At 36.1% G+C, this 21,098-nt stretch overlaps 2 protein-coding genes across 2 annotated transcripts; one reads left to right on the forward strand and one right to left on the reverse strand.

Moving 5' to 3' along the window:
* Positions 1 to 3,138: 3,138 nt before the first annotated feature.
* LOC111997604 (uncharacterized) lies at positions 3,139 to 5,036 on the forward strand. Its single transcript, XM_024029714.2, has one exon. It carries the CDS (start codon positions 3,302 to 3,304, stop codon positions 4,670 to 4,672), a length of 1,371 nt encoding a protein of 456 aa, XP_023885482.1. The 5' UTR covers positions 3,139 to 3,301; the 3' UTR covers positions 4,673 to 5,036.
* A 706-nt stretch (positions 5,037 to 5,742) lies between these two features.
* On the reverse strand, positions 5,743 to 10,204 carry LOC111997611 (glycine-rich domain-containing protein 1). The gene is made up of 8 exons (XM_065771941.1): positions 10,036 to 10,204; positions 9,442 to 9,559; positions 9,093 to 9,347; positions 8,370 to 8,825; positions 7,686 to 8,209; positions 7,037 to 7,220; positions 6,571 to 6,726; positions 5,743 to 6,476 (listed from the first exon to the last, which is right to left on the reverse strand). Exons 1-8 carry the CDS (start codon positions 10,191 to 10,193, stop codon positions 6,051 to 6,053), a joined length of 2,277 nt encoding a protein of 758 aa, XP_065628013.1. The 5' UTR covers positions 10,194 to 10,204; the 3' UTR covers positions 5,743 to 6,050.
* Positions 10,205 to 21,098: the final 10,894 nt, after the last annotated feature.

Raw genomic sequence — 21,098 nt, forward strand, 5'->3', positions numbered from 1 at the left:
TGTTCTGAGATTTTGCCCAAACTGTTCTGAGTTGGTTTTTTTTTTTTTTTAATGCGGATTTGTATATTTTTCTAGATTTATGGGTTTGATTTCCTAGAGGTTTCAATGTTGATTGTGTTGGAATTTTTTGTGCTGAGATTGATTTTGAGTGGGTTAGTCAATTGGGTTTGTCTTGATTTGGAGAAGAACATGAAGAATGAAGTTCATGTTCTGGGTTGGAGGTTTTTGGGTTTGACATTTTTCTGGGTTGGAGGTTTGGTGAATTTTCTGGGTTGGTTTTCTCATGTGGGTTTGGGTTTGATGATTTTTTCATGTTCCAGAGGTTTCGGTGGAGGATAGGGATTTTATATGAAATTTTGCATTGTTATGGGTTTGATTGTGCTCATGTTCTGGGTTTGATTGTTCTTGGATTTGGGAAGAACACAAAGAACAAGTTCTTGTGTTCTTACCTCCAGGACAACAAAAAATTAGATTTCAAAGTTTTTTTTTTTTAAATTTAGTTTGAATTAAATTGAAATTGAAAAATATAAATTATTTTTATTTTTTTAATTAAACTGACATGGCTTTTTTTAATTTAAAAAATGCTGACATGACATTTAAAAAATATCAAATAAAATATTTTATTATTATTTTATTAGTCACGTCAGCAAACAGTACATTCCGTTTGCCACCTCAGCATTTTCTGTCACTGGGTTGACGGTAGGGACTATTTTAAAAACGATTTTTAAAAATCAGGGACTGACTTAGGATCTAAATCAATTTAGGGACCAAATTGAGAATAGGCCTAAAATGTAGGGACCAAAAGTGCATTTTCGCCGAAAAACAATTAACACCAGCACAGCTGACTTTACTTTGCATCCACTGTTACGAGACTGTTAGGTCTTCTTGGATGACAGCTGTAGTGGTCTTTTCTGTCTTTTTAATCAATAAAATATTATTATTTATGCAAATATAACATCGCTAGTTAATTTTTTATTTTTTATTTTTATGCTAATTAGAAATTTTATTATACATTTACATTAATAGCCATAACATCATTTTATTAATTGAGATGACCATTTCAATGATCCTCATCTAAAATTTTTTAGAGATAATAACTAGAAATTGGTAAACAATTTAATATCAGTCATGATTAATTTGTCATGTAATGAAACTTGACAGTAAGTTTTTAAGAAACGCTTTGAATTTTATACGCAAACATTATTGTTTTGCACTTATGGGAACGATTTTTACGTTTATAATTTTTTTTTTTTTATGGGATTTACGTTTATAATTAATCCGACGCCAAAAGCAATACAATAAACAAAGAGCACATGTTCTCTCAAAAAAAAAACAGAGAGCACATGCCGTTGTGTAAAAGCATATGCTTTGTTAGGTCAAAGGTCCATAATAACCAACCTTTTTTTCTTGAGGAACCATAATAATCAACTTGAAACGTATCAATTGTCACAGTCAATCATAATATATTAGTATATACTTTTAAAAAAAGACGAGTTATTGACAAATAGTTCAGACTTGATTTTAATAAGAAAAAAAAAAATAATATTCGGGTGCTGCACTCAAATGTAGGTTAGACTCGAATATAATAATATGTTTATAATAAATCTATAAAATTGAGAAATTTTTTGTTAAATAATACTCCCTCCTCCTCCCCTTAAAATAACAAGGTTTGAATGTTAATTGACAAAATAGCATTGTAAGTGTCATTTCTCATAGATATGAGTTCCACATTTGTTACGTTACCATTATTTATTTATTTTTATTTTTTGAAGCCACTACCATGACATCATTAAACATTATGTACAAGTAGAAATCAACTTAAAATAGATGAGTTTCACATTTAAAACAATAACCAAAGTTTAAAAGAATTGTACATAACTCAAACAAATTAGTTTATAAGTTGGACTGAATTGGTTGATTTTTTTTTTTCTATCAATCATTTTATCACTTACATAGTTAAACTAAAAAAGAAAAGAAAAAAGAAGTCTCTAACTTAATAGGTTAGCATTTCATGATTTTTTTCAAAATATTTATGGTTCAAATCTCCCTTTTTAATTGTAACTATTGAATTATAGAAAGAAAAAAAAAAGTTGTAACTATCGAATTATGAACAAAATATAAAATAATCAAACTTAAGATGTTTAAATAAGGTCATCTAAAAAAAAGTAAAAAATAATTGAAGAAAAAGAAGAAGAAAAAGAGATACCATTAGCTTTTAATTTGAATTATTAACTGCCTAATTCATAAGATTATTCCAAGTCTTAAGATAAGGTTTTAAATATTTTGACATTTAGATTGTATTTTATGGTATTTTCAGCATAAATACCTATGATTTTGAAGGAGTGCATTGCCCCTAAATACAATCTAACATTTTTAGAAGGTTATCCCTCCTTTTATTTTTGAAATTCTTTTACGAGGAAAATAAAATGTCAAGTTTTTTTTATAATAATTTAATTATCAACCAACCATAACTCAAAATAAAAAGTAAAAAAAAAAAAAAAAATTATACCCATGGCCACACAATTAAAAATAAAGCTGTGAAAATAATTGTGACATTTTTTCATATTCCTAAATTATTACTTTTTTTTTTCCAACATAGTATCCTCTTGGTTGGAGACTTGGAGTTGTATCAAAGCTATTAATGTCACTCCCATTTTAAAAAGTTAAAAAAAATAAAATAGTGTCACATTAACGTTATCGAATTATAATTTTTCACTTCTAGAAGACAAGTACTTTTTTCGTTCCAAGCATTATCGGATAATCTTTTTTCACTTCTATCGAATTATCATTTTTTTTACTTTTAAAAAGGAAAAGAAAAAATCACTCACATGACATGACATCAGATGCTCTTCCTCTTACGCCTCCACATTTTTTTTTTCTCTTCCTTATCGATTCAACCAACCAGTTTTTGGGTCCTACCTTTACGAGAAATTATAACATCTATGCGATAGACAAGAGATATAATTTATCATTTACCAAAAAAACTTTCACATTATTAATTAAAATAATTAACAAAAATTAATTATTAACTCAATAATTTTAAACAAATAAATTTTTTTTAATGAAATAATGAAACACGTCATTTATCTAAAAATCTATAATTCCTCCACCTCTACAGCCGCTCAAACTCATCCCAATCACTAAAACCAACTCACACACTCCAAATCCATAATATAATTCACCTTCTTTCCCACACAACCACTTTTCCTTCTTTACTCACAAATACAATGCCCTCTGCAAAAACTATTTCCCTCTAACCCTAAATTCCAATTCCCAAAAAAAAAAAAAAAAAATTTCCCAAATGGAAAACTATTCCTACTCTTCCTACCCTGATTCCCGAGACTCCTCTCCTCGCTCTCGCGAAATCGACTGCGAAAACCAGTCATGGGAAGAGCCTCCTTCTTCCAACTACAAGGTCAAATTCATGTGCAGCTATAATGGTAAGATTCAACCTAGGCCTCACGATAACCAGCTCGCTTATGTCGGCGGCGATACCAAAATCCTTGCCGTCGATCGCAGCATCAAGTTCAACGCTATCAAGTCTAAGCTTTCTTCGATTTGCAACGACGCTGAGCTTTACTTCAAGTACCAACTCCCTGGCGAAGATCTCGACGCTTTGATTTCTGTGACGAATGACGAGGATCTCGAGCACATGATGTTGGAGTACGATCGGTTGTTTCGCGGCTCGGCTAAGCCCGCTAGGCTCAGGTTGTTTCTGTTTACGGTGAATTCTGCGCCGGCGAGTTTTTCGACCGGCGATCCGAAATCGGAGCGGCAGTGGTTTGTGGACGCTTTGAATTCTGTTCAGTTGGAAGGCTCTTCTCCGCCTGCTGCGGCGGCGGCTGCGGCTGCGGGGAATCCGGATTTTTTGTTTGGCTTGGACAAGGGGTTTCCGGCTATTCCAGCGGCGAAGTTTCAAGATTCAGCGCCGGCTCAGACGGCTCCGGATGTGGTTCCGACGAAGGACATGTCTGCCGGATCGGACTGTGGATCGGAGGACCGCCACGTGGTTTCCGATCCACAGTTAATGTCTCAGGCGGAGATCCAGAGACAGATCCACGAATTGCAGAGAATGCAAATCGCGAATCAAGAGCAAGCAGCGATGTATCAAAGAAAATCCGATGAAATAAACCCTAGGGCTTACGTTGGAGACTACTACACTCAGAAAGTACCGGAAAAGATTGCTCCGGCGCCGGTTCCCGTACCGGTACAGATGCAGATTCCGCCGACGTACATGCCGGAAAGACACATGACCACCGCCGGAGGAGTCTATCCCATGGCGGCGCCGCCTGGTGCGGCGGAGCACCAAATGTATCTGATTCAAACACCAACTGGTGTATACCAGGCTGTACGACCGGTAACCGGTCCAGTCAATCAAAATTACTACGGAGTCCAGAGGGTTGTACAGGAAACTTACCGGGAACAGCCGGTATACAATGCAGTAGCTCAACAAGGAAAGATCGTAGGAGGGGCTTATAATGAGGGGAATATTCCAGTTATGCAGCAGCAGCAGCAGCAGCAGCAAATGTATTATACGACGCAAGGCGGCGGGGTTATGGCGGCGGCGAGCTATCAGACGATGGCGCCTGTGGCGGTTGATAGTAGACAAGGCGGCGGCGGTGGTGGTGTTGTTTTGAATCAGGAGGGTAAGGTTGTTACCAAGGCTTCATAATAAAAATCATATATAAGCCTTTGCTACTATCAGCTATGTGAAATTGTGTGTCACATTTGGTTCATAATTTACTACATAAACTTAAATTACTTATCCTCAGTTGTTAGAGTATTTTTATTATTATTTTATTTTGATAGTTTAAATAAAAAAGAGAATGAAGGATTTATAATAGGTTTTTTTTTAGTGAATGTTTTATGTTGGTTTGAGTGATGCTTGTTTGTTGGGATTGTGTGTGTGTGTGTGTGTGTGAGAATGTAAATTTGTGACTAGTTTTTTTTTTTACAATTTTGGCAAATGTAATAAACTAAAAAGATTAGTGATTTCATGGTAGTAGTTGCCAATAGATGGAGATTCTTGTGTTTTATTACAGATTTACAGTCTTGAGTCTTGACTGTTGGGCGTTTGAAGGGCTTTGATTCTCGCGTCAAAGAGAGAATTAATAATTAAATTTTTTTTTTGGCTCTGGTTTGAATGGATTTAAAAGTCAAGAACTCATGATTCATTAAAAAAAATAATAATGATGGTTTCATGGCAATTGGCAAGGCTTAAAGAGTGCCGTCTTTGACTCTTTGTAGCCTTTGTTGAAGGGGATTTGCTTCTCAGATCTTCTCAATCCATGGGTCACTTTGTTTCTCAATAATGACAACTTTATAATAGTTGATAATGACCCACTTTTTTATTCAATTGGTGCAAAGTTTTTAGTTTTACCTCATGAAGAACTATTGCTGCTCCAATTTTCAGATTTTGCATCATCCCCTGCCCCATTTCACTAATATGCCTACAGAATCCCAAACCTAATTCCCAACTATCCTTCAAATTAACAAAACCTAGAAGCTGCCATTCATTGTTAATTTTATTCGTAATTTACGTGCTCATCACGGCTCTGAAATTGCCGTTATAGCCCGGTCTCTGGCTCATTTATACAGATGAGATGCAACGCTCTGATGGGAACTTGACTGGTTCATGTCATCCCCGGCCAGGCTTTGTTTATTTTAGTTGCTCTCGGCCAGGCTTTGCAATCTCATCTTGTCAAGTGAACATTCTGCTAGTCTGCTGTCTTTCTTGCGTAGTGTGGTGTATACCTCTGTAAATAATGTTATAGGATGAAATTTCATAGACAAACTCCAACATCTTGGTAATAAAAATATTTTAGTCGCACTAGGTAGTATTCGCTTCAACTAATGGTAACTGACATATTTTATTGTACTTAGTAATAGATGCCATGGCTCATCATCTACACGACAATGTAAGCTGTTATTTAGCTAGACTAGGTTGAATTCAAAGCTTCAATGTGGCATAACTTATGCAGCCAGTGCCTGATTTCTGTGGGTTGTTGCATCCTTGGGGGCAGCCTGAAGGAAAAGTCATTCATTGTATTTTAGCGACAACTACCACCACCTCCACAACGTCCCCCACACCCACCACCACCACAATTACCAGACCCTCCACAACCACCCCCACCACCACAACTGCCGCCGCACCCTCCACAATGACCACTCATCAGCTTATGTTCATGGCCATAACCATCATGCCTTCCACATGTGCTGTCCTTAACCAAAGCTTCACACTCATTGCAACACTGGATTATGCAGTTTGTGCCATCCATTTTTGCCACTACAGTGCTCTTCTCACCCATAGCAGAGTAGTTGTTTTTAGTTTTTCCAAACTCCTCATTGCAGCTCTTGACATCTTCTTTTGGATCCTCCCTGTGGTTGTTGATGAAACCACTATAGTCCTCCCTCAAAATATCAGCGATCACAAAAGCTGATAGGATCCCAGGCAATACTAGCCACTCTTCGTTGATCTGTTTCATCAAACATTAAAATATAAGCATCATCATCATCATTATTATTCTGAGCCCTCAAAAAAAAACAGATAAGAAAGCAAAAAAAAAAAACCTTTAGAAAGCCAGATTTAAGGTTGAGCAAAGCCACGGCTTTTCCATATGGATTTGCTGCAGAGAATTCAACAGCTGTCATGAAGTCTTGTTCATTTTTCGGCTTCTCACAGTAGTCACATTCGTAATCCAGTTTTTTACCAGGAAAAATAATCACCTGCAGGAAGAAAATAAAGGAGAGTAGGTAAGCTGCAAGCTGAAGTTTGGTGTTGACGAGATTGAATAATGTCTTTGTCCATTCCCATTTGCACTTGCGAAGAGGATCATTTGCTGCAGTTGCTCAGCATTTGGTCCAACCATCTAAATCACACCAGGAATTGTATAGATACTCACCTTTTGGATGTCAATGAGCTCTAGCTAAAATGTCACATTCTCCCCTTTAAAGATCAAAGTGGGTGGTAAAAGACCCACCGAGTGCTTGTGTAACTTACTTAAAAAAAAGGAGAAAAAAAGAAGAAGATGCTCACCTTCCGGATACCTGTGAGCTCAAAAATATGGCCATTTTCACTGAGTCTCTTCTGAAGCTGAAGTGACCAATTAGAATTCATTAAAGACCACCCTTCTCCAACAAACTCTGCAAGCACTTGAGTTCCACCAGATGTGAGAATACCAATCACTTCTTTCTTGAAAATACCATTTATTGTTGATTCCCTGTCATGTGCAACAAACGAGCAGAAAATTACTGCTGAAATTTTTTTTAAAAAAAAAAATTAAAAAATAATAATAAATTGAAGGAGCTTGTAGTAAATATAGACGGTAACATTTGGTTCTTTCATCCTTAATTGGAAAGAAGGGTGGAAATCTTTGGTACCCATCCTAGACAACCAATGCTGGCTATCCGAAGTACTCATGCTTCTATGCATGCATGAGCACAAGACTCAGCAGAAATAATATGACCGGATGATCATTAGGTGATGCTTCAGAAATTTTAGATTTCGACAACAAAGTACGTCAAGATGATCATGTTCTACTGTTTTAGATCTGAAAGATCGTGAAGGAGATAAAATGTGGTTGGACTCGTGGAGTGAAGCGTACTGAATTACCCCCTCATGCTCACTGGCATGGAATTTTAAAGTGCTTACTGTAAATTGGAACTCTATGTCAAGTTCAAAATACCTCATGTGGAAGCTGATGACCTCATTGCCAGACCCATCCAGGATACATGTATGCCGTGATGTTCCATGAAGTGGAAAGAAACATGAACTTTTTGAGAATGGATGCTCGTGAACCATTTGCACCACATATGGTGCTGGAAAGGGAGCAGTTGAGGACACAGCAATAAGTAAACTGATTGGCTTGGAATCCATGACTTCAGAACTTGGTGACATCTCAAACCATTTGTCTACAAGCAGTTTGGAGATTGGATTCAGAAGGTTCTCTAGCGTGATTGAAGAGGACCCCAAAACTTTGACTGGCCCTGCTATGGGCAAGTTGAAAGATGAAGATGTCATTAGTTCAAAGACAAGCTCTCCAGTAGGTTCACATTGGAAAACAGCAAACTGTTTCTCTCCTGACTGGTCCATCCTTATTTGTTTCCTGGTGTTGAAGATTACATCCGGCTGTTTCTTACCAAAAGAGACAAATAGGCTGCTCTTGCACTCGGCTGGCAAGCCTTTGATCCCCGCAATCTCCAGCATAATCTGAATGAGAATTAGGAACAAAAATGTAAATACAGTATTTCAACAACTCGTTGTGGCAAAAATAAGGTAATACAAGTGCCTGTGCTAGAATTCATGTCTTTATCATGAGTTGTGCTTTTATAACAAACATAATTTGGCAGAAGATCATATTAGGGGTTACCTCCACTTGAGTTTTCTTGGGGAGTTGAATTATATTCTGATACTCATTGGATAGGGCTACTTTCATGCTCACAATATTCAATTGGTTAAGATTAATAGAAAGAGGAGCTGGAGCACGCCCTCTATACATCGCTCCTGCCCTCCAGTACCTTGAACCAAATGCCTCTTCCCACTGCTTGGTGGTTCTGGAAAACCCGACATCCAGCTTATTGCCCTTGCTTCTATCAGAATCTGTGTCATCATGCACTAATACCTTGCCCATTATTGCCACCATATCTTTACAGTAAGAAGCAGAATGCAGTTGGTGTGAGTGCCAGATGAGGTCAATGTCATAAGTTGGGACACAGAATTGATTAATTGACCTCTCTCTGTTTCTCTTGATCAAATGTAGAAACCCCTTGTACCTGGCCACTGCTTCTTCAAGCAATTGATCATCATTCATGATGACCTGAGATACCTGCAACATATAATGGGAACAAAATATAATGCCAGTCTTCAGTGATTAATTGTAGAATAGGAAATTCAGAGAATAGTACATATGCTTAAAGTTCTAAGATGTACTTAACCTTGTATTATGTGTCTTTCAAATGTTATGCCAAGAATTGTTGCAGCACAGCATTTGGCCATAGTTTAAAATGTTTACATTGACAAGAACTTCTTAAAAGCTTTCAATTTTAGATATTTTAATCAATACTTTTTTACACATGTAAATTTTCTTTATTACCTGATAAAAGAAAAAACTTTGCCTTTTGACAGCTGAATCTAAATCATAGTCGGTCCTTTTTGAACCTCGGAAAATAGTTTCATCAAAATTCTGTGTCAATTTGCTTGTCAGACTGATTTCATATGGTTCAGCTGGATACATCATGTTCCAAATTTCTTCAGTTTGCTTTTTGCAAGTTCCTTGAATTGAGGATGCTACATTCCAGTTGTCAAGAATTCTCCCATAAAGTTCCTCACAGTCATTCTTGTAACGCACCTGAAAAACGAATAAACACAGCTTAGCTAATCCAACCAAACTTAAATGCAGACAGGTTTCAAAGTATGTTGTGATTTCTGATCCAGAAGCCTACCGGATTGAGCCTATGACAATGCCATAACCATTCACAATCAAGAGGCACAACTAAAGGGCCTTCTTTAACTTGAAACTTGGTATGTTTGGCAAGTAAGGGAAGCCAACAATACTTGTACCTGACATTGAGCATAATAAGAAGAAAAAGAACTCTTAAAAACTCATGAATTAATATGCTGTTTTGTTAACCTACTAAAAAATATTGAAAAAAGAAAAAGAAAAAGAAAGCCTTTAAGGGACATATATAGTTGTTTGGAGATACTGGCCCTGAAAGTTTTGATCATTCTTCAGCTTAAACTGTGGCTCTTCCCTAAATTTTTTTACCACAAGTCACAACTCACTAGTCCCATTTAAACGACTACTCAATGCATTTCGTAAAACTCAATGCATTGAGTAATTACTCAGCTTAAACGACTATAATAATTACTCAATGCATTTCGTAAAACTTATCATCACAATTACTATTTACTAATTAAACAGAATAGGAATATACATATACGTATGTCTCAAGTCACAACTCACAAGTCCTTCAGGAAATAAAGCTCATGTCATGTACTATTTAATGAGTTACAAAACATGTAACAAGAGTGAGTACCTCAAAATGGCTCGTTCTAAAACTGGGCCATCGTAGAGGCAGCGGTTTCTGTCTACCTCTGCAAGAAATTGTAGCTGCCGTTTAGCCGTGGCCACAAGGTCTTCGCTTATGTCAATCTTCTGAGCTTCATCCCATTCCAATTCTTGCCTTTTTTCCATTCTTTCTGCTAAAACTGCCCACCAAAGAAAAAAAAAATTCTTTTTATTCAGATCATGTATCACTCAAACCTCAAAAACTTCCTATTCACAATCCAAAGTTTGAAATCTAGAACACATATAATTAACTAAATCTTTGCTCATAACGGTTAAGGGTAGAAAACGTTAATGCACAAGAAAAAAGTGTCAAATTGTTTGATGTCTAATGTTGTTTATTTCTATGGAAAATAAATATATATTTATTTAGAAAATTAACACATTTTTCGATTGTTTGTTTTTTAATTGTTCGACCTACGAGAAAAATCATTAACATTTCATGCAATTCCAATATCTAAATTACAAGAGCAAAATCTTTCATTCACAAATAGGAAAAATATTTTCTACTTTTTTGCATTTAGAGTCGCTTGTGGGAAAACAGATAATAAATTTGAAATCTATACCCATTAAAAATTTAAAATTAAGTAGAAAAACAAAAGGAAATAAGATTCAACACTCAAGTCAAGAACGATCAAGAATCATTCTTTTTTGAGTTGAAGAGGCAAAGTTATCATGTGGTGTTGAATTTATTTGTGGTAATTTTTTTATAAGAATGTAACGTTTCAAAAAAATATTTTTATGCTTTTAATTGGGTTTGAATTTAATATTTTATGTTTACTTACGTTTTTTTTTTTAGAGAAGGGGCCTAAAGTTTTAAAAGGAAAGTCAAGTACAAAAATTATATATATATATATATATAAAATAATTATTATAAATTAAAAAAAAAAAATTGGACCCAGAGGAGCGGGGCCCCCTTGGGCCCTACTTGGATCTGTCCCGACCTATATTCAATTCTAACATAACCTAACTAAACCCTCGCAGCCTCTATTATAAAGTAAAACTAATCCGTATAACTTATAATTTTTTTTTTTTTTTTTTGAGGAAATGTATAACTCATAAATTGATGAATAATACTAAGTAAAACTAACGTGTAAAACTCATAAATTAAGTTGCACATGCAATGGAGGGTGCTCTTTTGCATTATGATTTGAAAAGCCTACCTTTTAAAGCATAATTTTTTAAAAAATCGATTTTTTTTTTTTGAGTTACAATTTACAGTTTTTCCTTACAAACTTATTTTTAAAAACATGAAAAATAAGCCTTATAAAATGAATATTTAATGTGTTCTCTGTTGTTATATTTTGTTAATAACGCGTTATCAAAATTTGGAGAAAGCTTTGTCAAAACGATTTTTCCAGGTTTTCTATATTATTAGGTCTAAATTAATTTGCAAACCTATCAAATTGCAGCCCAAAATTTCACTAATACCAATAATAATAATGTAAGGACACAATTTGAGTCCTAAACCCAAAAAGGAAGTGGATCTAGGTCCAATGAACCCAATGCAATGAATTTGTAGAGAGTGAGTTGGAAAACTAAGCTATAATGAGTTGAATAACAATTCAAATGGATCCAAAAGACAATAAAGCAAAAATTGACTGGATTTATCTAAGGAAAATTATACTCGACACAATCCGAGAAGATCAGTTCTTGTATATATTGCTTGAAGTTGGTTACTATTATAGCTTTAATTGCTATAGTACTTCTTTCTTAATTTTTCGATCCCCTTCTCTTAGAGCCTTCCTCTTGATTTATACTATTTATCCCTTCTCATCTCTACCCTTTATATGGATAGTAGATTGTTTGTCTTGATCCTTGTCCCATCAGCACCCTTCTGAAGTCTTTGGGGGTAGCTGTAAGGCTGAAAAACACTGTTCAGATATCACTTTCTCATTAATGCGGCCAGAGAGTTAGATACAGAGCATTCAATGTAATAGTAGCAGCTTGATATTTCTTAGCTCCCATCCCTCTTGTACGTTCACAATGCATGTCCTAATCAATAGAACTTCCTAGAACGTCACCCTGGATGATAAAACACACTATTTGATCATTGTTTCATTTATCCGAAGGGATATTCCTCATCGGCATACCTCCCTAACTCTCTCATTTGTAGCTTACTCATGGGGCTTTGAGTCTTACATCTTCAATACTGTTTATATGTTCTCGGACCACTCAACGTCCTCGGCCAAGGCCCAATGCCCAATATATATATATATATTTGGGCCCCTTCTCCCTACAAATTATAATAATAATATGTGATTTGCAAACCCATCAAATTGTCGCCCAAAGTTCATTCAGGTTGGACAGTAGACATCGATGGTTCTTATGGGTCCCTATTGGTTTGTATTCTTTTATCCCTAAAATTTTAGTCACCCAAAACAATTATTATGTTCCTTATCTTTGATAAATAAAAACAATTGATACGTTCATTTCATTCTTGTTGTTTTGTATGATGCGATAACTGCAACGTGTGATTACCAAAAAAAAAGAAAAGAAAAGACAACTGCAACGTGTCACGCGTGGTGGGATTTGACATTGCCCTTATGTAGTTTTCTTTAAATAATGTAGTTTCTAAAAACATGAGTAATTATTAATACCCAAAAATGATGCAAAAAAAAAAAAAAACACAAACAAACAAAAACAAAACCATGGGCTTATTTGGAACTGTGTTTTGCCTCTTCCGAGAACAGTTGAAAATCATGTAGTCTTAAAACTGAATTATAATTACGAAAATAGAAGGCACAAATGAAAAATTAACGTGGACCTTTTCTATTTTTAAAGTTTTGTTTTTGTTTTCATTTTTCTAAGAATAGTTACTCAAAATTAGGGTTGTTCATTGGACGGTGCTAATGAATTTTGAAGGGAGGGAGGGGGTGGGGGAAAGTTGAACCGTATCGGTATCAAGTTTCCTTGCCTCAAAAGGGTGACGGGGCGAGGACAGGTTGCTTGCCCCATGCCATCTCAAATGTATTTATATGTGTTTTTAGTTAATGTATTTATTTAATTATTTTTATACATATTTTACTATCTCTTAAAACACTTGTTTTATCTCTTTTTTAGCACTCTCACAATTGGCACTTCTCAACTCTCTTTTATCTTTGCCTCTTTCATGTTGAAACTATCTCGTTAGATGTGACAAAATACCTACAACTCATCATGTCCCATTCCATGTAGATTTTCTTCACCCTAAAGAGGGGATATGACGAGAACGTGGCATCTCTAATCCAACCTTCTCCTACTCTATTGCTATTCGAATTTACCTGACATAACCAAAATAGCCAAAATAAATAAATAAATAAACTAATGTAAGAAAATATTTTAATCATGATCTTGTAACTTTATGAGATTTTATAGAATCTTAATTACAACCAATTTTTTTTTTTTTTGGAAAGATAGAAAGAGAAATATTTGGGATAGTATTATAATCTTCTTCTTAATTACACCCAATTTTATTTATTTATTTTGGAAAGATAGAAAGAGAAATATTTGGGACAGTATTTCTTCTTCTTCTTCTTTCTTTCTTTATTTATTTTTAAGTTCAATACTTAGTTACTTACAATAGAGGAAATGAAATTTGAACCTTGAATGTCTCTCTCTTGAAAATACTAGGAAACATTAATTGAGCTACAAGACTCGTGCTAGGATCATATTACAAATTTTAATACAAATGAGTTACCATATGATATGATTATTGATTCATCTATGTTGTCACACAGATGCCCCTATACCATAGTTTTAGTATATAGAATGTGTAACAAGTGAATAGTGAATAGCCAAACATCAAACTTGGAATTACCACGTATAGGGATGCTCCAAGTCACATTTAGAACTATCACAAATAAACACATCAGTTTCTTAATGGAAATATTTTGAAATAATATGACTCAATGGAGCAAAGAACTTTGTTGCTCAACTGCTTGGCACCTTCTAATATCTCCAATAAAGATATATAAGGTTCAAATCCCTCTCCTTCTATTATCAAATTATACACGCACACACTCACACAACTAAAAAAAAAAAAAAAAAAAAAATATTAAGTCAATTATTATTGACAACTTTTCAAAGAAATTAATTAAAAGTATGTATTATGTAATGATGGCAATTGGTCTAAGCCTAGCGAATTTTTCAATCCGGCCAGCTCAACCATAATAGTAAGAAGTATGGACGTTTTAAATATTTTTGAGGTGGATTTGGATTCAAATTCTAAAACTTGTTATGGTTTCACACCTTAGATAACCGAACTTGACTGGATTCTATATTAACATTAGGGTTGTTAAAACTTAAATATATATATATATATATATTAGGTCGAATCAATTGCCTGAGAATGATCAAATTTTTCCTGATTTTAGTCAAATTTGGTTATTATTTTCATTTTTTTTAAAGGTTATTGATTCAGTTGGGAGAGAGAGAGAGATCCCAAATTGATTTCCAACCCNAACTAAAAAAAAAAAAAAAAAAAAAACCTCCTCTACTATAAGCCTAGCAATTAAGGAATGGATAATGATCGATCTATTCTTTAATATATATATATATATATGATCAATGATCAAATGATGAATTCTCAAGGTAATGATATATGCTGAGGCAGATATCATGGCAAACGTCATAAGCACTACCCAAGCTTTGCGGATGGACTCTATTGCAACTTCAGTTCTTTTTCAATTAAATTCCTCATGTAAAGCTAGCTCTTGGGGATTCCAAATAGACACCACTTTCAACAATTTTGATTTGCATAATTTAGTCCACCGCAATTTCTACAGTAGCACATCAAACTTTTGGAAGACTAGGTCACTAAACAAAATATATAATATACTCTTCGAAAAGCAACAATATATAATATGATTTACTAAAGTAATTCTAAGGTAAAGAAATAAGCAAATAGTAAAAAGCATTATGCAAATGGACACCATGAAATAAGCTAGAAAACTAAAATATTATTATTATTCTTATGGTAGAACCTAATCAAATTAAACAATTTCATATGACGAATCTCATTGATTGCCCTTAAATCTAATCGGAATCCAGACTCATTTACATGTTGCACTCCACGTGTAAATCCCATTCATCAATTCTAGGAATTTTAATGCAAAGCCAAGTTGTGCTCTCTAAAGTTTAAACACCTTTCCCTCAAAAAAAAAAAAAAAGTTTAAACACCTGGGACTTGGTTGTTCTCATATCAAAATCACAATAACTTCAACAGTCTTACTCATTGATGAAGTCTGAAAAATCACAATGAATTACACGTCCTCACACCTTAAAAGTCACCTGCAAGAAGAAAGAGGAAACTAAGAGAGCACCGGTGGTGCCGCCAAATACCCTCCGAAGGTCAAGTTAGAACTTTTACAACTCCAGAGTTCTAGAGAGGGTCATTATGCGTACCTTGGCTTTGGGGTATTGAGGTTTTTATAGTAGTCGAAAGTTGACCTCTTTTACTTGGAGTCGAGTCCTTTCCTTGTAGAAATCATCTTTAAGAGTCCAAAAATGGTGGACAATCTTTTCCTTATAAAGAAGATCTTCATCAATTACTAATCTCTAGAATCCTCCTTGCATTAGGATTCTGTTTAAGATTCTAGATAATGGTGCAACAATATTCCTATCAAGAGTTTCTAGCCGCTCATGGCCAATCGTCCGTCCAAGTTCATCCGTTCACTCCAGATCCTCCTCAACAGGTCTTGCACACAATAGGCTCTCTATTTTTCAGCCATAAACAATAAACAGCCCGCCATTATACTAGGTTTTGTAGCCGTACATTTTTTCCTCTTTCAGTTGTCCCCTCACCGATGGATCCTCATACATAAGCAAACGGACCCATGGTGACGGTTTAAAGTCTCAATAATGACCATGATACATAACTCCGCGAGCTTATCCCCGTACACTGACAAGTTTAGAGTAACCCATTTATGACCTTGCCACGTGTCATCTTTCAATGGCTGTTTTTTAGAACGAGGTGTCGCTTCGTCTTGGCACCTCTTCTATAAATAACACCCCCTCCACCTCTCATTTTTCTACTTTTTATGAAAAATATTGTCAAAACACGTCGTCACACCTTCAGAGACCACTCCTTCACTCTGCACTCTCGTCGTCAATTTCATTTGCTTATTCGTAATTTTGGTAAGTAATCTTTTATCCTCCTTTTTTAATTCTCATTTACTTTTTGGTGTTATATATATTTTCTTAACTTTATGCCCCCGTCACCCTTTCCAAACCCGTCAGAGTTTTAGTTTTGTCATTAATGTAGGCATGTCTAGTGCGTTAAGTAACATCGGTCGTTCGTGACGGGGCGGATACAAGAGGTATATCCGTCAGGTCGTAAAGACACGACGATGAGGAGGAGAGTAGTTGTCTTCATCCTCCCCGTCCTCAACAAATGAGGATATGAGATGATTGAAATAGAGGAGGGTTCGCTGATGAAGAAGAGCAAATAGTTAGATCCGTCGTAGGAGCTATGGACTTAGGGAGTTCATCATGCTTCCAAAGTGGACGGTGAATGCTTTACATCCACCATTAAAGAACCCATTTTAATACCCTTAGGCCCGTTACCAAATCCCGATACATCCCCATCCGTCTGCCCTACAAGTCAGAAAAATGCTATTATGAAGGAGTGACGTGTCGGGTGTATGAACAGATGCTCAAGGCAGCGCTTAGGTTCCTTTAAGTTCCCTACACGTGACACCTCAAATACCTAGGTTTTCCTCACCAGATATCCCCTAACGCCTGAAGGGTCTTCATAGCAATGGAGGTCCTGTACGAGCAATGACGGACGGTAGAAGAAGGCTGAAGATAAGGGAATTCCTTCACTGCTACGTCCAACGAGATAGATAATCAAGGGGAATGATAGTTTGTTCCTAGGAGCCGTCCTAAAGTGATCTAGAAACTCCCGATTCTAATAGAGATTGGAAAGCCGTTATTTTTTCATTGAGGGAGAGGTTGGATGTGTTATCCAGGGGAAACGATTACATCTTGTCGACCGATTTGGGGCATTTTAACCCATCTGTATGAACCCGTCATATAGCAATTATTGAAAGTTTATTTAATATTTATTGTGTTTTTAACGTCCGTCTTCTTTGCAAGTTCAGGGTCCCAAATCACCTCGAGGAGTTCAGTTTCCTTGAGAAATTTTTGCAAAGTCTAAACCAGAGGAACGAACCTGGCCAAGCTGTCAACCTCAACACCATCCACTGGTACTGCGACGGGCCAGCCAACTCCAGTGGCACTCAAGTACGAAGCAGCACCCTCAACGTAAGTCCGTTCCTCCTTGTTTAATTTTTTTTTACACCGTCCACCTTTCAGAGATGGAAGCTAAAAGGAGAGCGGCTATCAGAACATAGCTCCAAAAACAAAGAAGCCGAGCGACGCTATGGGGAGGGCTCCACAAACAAATACTTAAAAGGAAGCAACCATCAAAGGGTGCCGTGCACCCAAAACCCAAGGTTTCTCTGGAGCCCATCTTGGCTTGATGACTAGAGGACTAAGAGGTCACCCCCGTGAAGCATAGGGCCAGTAAGGGCCTAATGACATGCGTCCGCAAGCCAAAAGAAACCACCCGTCCTACTCCACGAGGATTCCAAGTACGCCCCCCCTCCCCCTCTTGAATTTCAATAGGATTTTTCTCTAGCTGGTCAGATTCGATTTTTATTTTTCAAAAATTTTGGTTTTAGATTCAGTTATGGTTTTGAATTCTTTTACAATAAGATGGAAGCAAACCAACACTTATCTAAAAGTATAAAAGCTTGGCTAACGAGGATGAAAATTAGCTTTATTAATGAAATTTGATAACTAACCAAGAGCTACCAAAGAGATGGATTTCACTTATGAAGGCATTTTCAAAGGCTTACTTCATGCTCTAAGCAACTTCCATTTCCCTAAAAACTTTTAAGCATTCATCCTATTCACAAAACCTCTTAATGAAACAACCCTATATGGCCACCTTAAATTAGTTAACATTTTATATTTATTACTTTGGCCCCTCAATTTTGAAATTCTAGCTCCACACACACAAAATTATAAATATTCTAGTGCCTAAAATCTGTTGATTTTAAGCATTTACAACGTATTATTGGTTGCAATTGGACCCTTGCCTCTTAGCATGTTTTTGTTGTTTTTTTATTTGAACAACAAAATGACGTTTAATTATTTTTTTCTAACAATGTTATAAGCAAAATTCCAAATCCTAAATTTCAGCTTGTTCTCTCCCTCTCCTATGTACACACACAAACACACATCATCATCCACACCCCATTTCATAGCCACACCTAATTCACCGTGGCATGTCCTTAGCTCACCCAAATCATAATCGACACCAATCTACCTTGTTTGTTGTCGTTGTGTCTGCTTTTCTTTATGATCTCCTTCACCATTTGTCTTTTTGGCCTATTTTGTGATGGCATATCCTTAACTCACCCAAATTATAATCAACTCTAATCTCCTATGTTCTTCATCTTGGAGTCCAATTTCTTCATAACTTCATCACCATTGGCATTTTCGACCTACCTCCTTTCATATCCATCGCCTTCACGATGTCAGGTCCTTAGTTCTTCATATTTAACTAGTTTGTAGCATGTTTCAAACTAGATCCTCGCTTCTATACAAGAATTATCATTTTAAGTGAGATACATAACCTAGCATGACCTAATATGTTTCTCAATGATGAATGAATATTTTCATGATTGATGATGCACATAATAAAATATGAATGTGGGAGGAAATGATTAAAGAAATACATGACTAAAACTACCAATAACTATCAAATAAGAAGTATAAATCTAGACATAATAAAAAACTATATATATATATATATATATTTTTAAAATTTTTACTTTTTTAAGAGCATAATTTACAAAGGAAAAATCTATTTTGAAAATAAAATCCAAATAAAATTAACCAAATTGATTATGTGGGGGACACTTGAATCTATATGTACGGTTCCATTCACAAATAATGGCGATGAATCTCCATTTGGTGAATCCTTAGATAAGTGAAAAATTCAACAACCGTCGCATCCACTCCTTAGAATGTTGATTCAAGTGCCTTCTTTATGATTTCTATAGAGTGATTGTGCTTTGTCTATTAAATTTTCAGCCAAAATGTTCATTGATCAAGATTATGCCTATATAAGCTAGGTTGAAACTCTCTCCAAAAGTTTTGTAGACTATTTGGGTGTTCTGAATGGTGGTGAGATAGAACTCTGACAGGTTAACAAGTGTCAACTCTAATATATAGGCCCTTTTATGATGCATCCCTTTCTCTATTCATAGAGAAAATATAGTGTTACCTATGAACCTTGGTGATGAAGTCTGAAAAATCACCAATGAATTACACGTCACTCACACACTCAAAAAGTCACATGCACAGCAAGAAAGAGAAAACCTACAGAGAGCACCGGTGTGGTGCCGGCCAAATACCCTCCGAAGGTCAAGTTAGAACCTTTTACAACTCCAGAGTGCTAGAGAGAGTCAATTATGCGTACCTTGGCTTATGAGGGTATTGAGGTTTTTATAGTAGTCGAAAGTTGACCTCTTTTACTTGGAGTCGAAGTCCTTTCCTTGTAGAAATCATCTTTAAGAGTCCAAAACGTGGTGGACAAATCTTTTCCTTATAGAGAAGATCTTCATCAATGTACATAATCTCTAGAATCCTCCTTGCATTAGGATTCTGTTTAAGATTCTATGATAATGTGCTGCAACTATTCCTATCAAGAGTTTCTAGCTGGCCTATGGCCAATCGGTCCGTCCAGAGTTCATCCGTTCACTCCAGATCCGTCATCAACAGGTCTTGCACACAATAGGCTCATCTATTGTTCAGCCCATAAACAATAAACAGCCCATTTTGTTATACTAGGTTTCGTAGCCGTACATTTTTTCCTCTTTCAGTTGTCCCCTCACCCGATGGATCCGTCATACATAAGCAAACGGACCCATAAGGTGACGGTTCAAAGTCTCAATTAAGTGACCATGATACATAACTCCGCGAGCTTATCCCCGTACACTGACAGGTTTAGCAGTAACCCATTTATGACCTATGCCACGTGTCATTCTTTCAATGGCTGTTATTTTAGAACGAGGTGTCGCTTCGTCTTTTGTGCACCTCTTCTATAAATAACACCCCCTCCACCTCTCATTTTTCTACTTTTTACTGAAAAATATTGTCAGAGCACGTCCGTCACACCTGTCAGAGACCACTCCATTCACTCCTGCATCCGTCGTCTGTAATTTCATTTGCTCATTCCGTAATTTTGGTAAGTAATCTTTTATCCATCCTTTTTTTAATTCTCATTTACTTTTTGGTGTTATATATATTTTCTTATACTTTATGCCCCCGTCACTCTTTCCAAACCCGTCAGAGTCTTAAGTTTTGTCATTAAATGTAGGTCATGTCTAGTGCGTCAAGTAACCAATCGGTCGTCCGTGACGGAGCGAATTACGAAGAGGTATATCTGTCAGGTCGTAAAGACCACGACGAACTGAGTGAGGAGAGTAGTCCGTCTTCATCCTCCCCGTCGTCAACAAATGAGGATATAGAGATGATTGAAATAGAGGAGGGTTCCGCTGATGAAGAAGAGCAAATAGTTAGATCCGTCGTAGGAGCTAATGGACTTAGGGAGTTCATCATGCTTCCAGAGTGGACGGTGAATGTCTTTACATCCACCATTAAAGAACACATTTTAATACCCTTAGGGCCCGTTACCAAATCCCAGACTACATCCCTATCCGTCTGCCCTACAAGTCAGAAAAATGCTATTATGAAGGAGTAGACGGTGTCAGGGTGTATGAACAGATGCTCAAGGCAAGCCTTAGGTTTCCTTTAAGTTCCCTACACCGTGAACTCCTCAAATACCTAGGTTTGTCCATCATCCAGATATCCCTTAACGCCTAGAGGGTCTTCATAGCAATGAAGGTCCTGTACGGAGCAATGACGGACGGTAGAAGAAGGCTGATGATAAGGGAATTCCTTCACTGCTACCGTCCAAACGAGATAGATAAATCAAGGGGAATGCATAGTTTTGTTCCTAGGAGCCCCGTCCTAAAAGTG

This window comes from Quercus suber, unplaced genomic scaffold (genome assembly GCF_002906115.3).
Source record: "Quercus suber isolate HL8 unplaced genomic scaffold, Cork oak 2.0 scaffold_51, whole genome shotgun sequence".
Taxonomy (NCBI): domain Eukaryota; kingdom Viridiplantae; phylum Streptophyta; class Magnoliopsida; order Fagales; family Fagaceae; genus Quercus; species Quercus suber.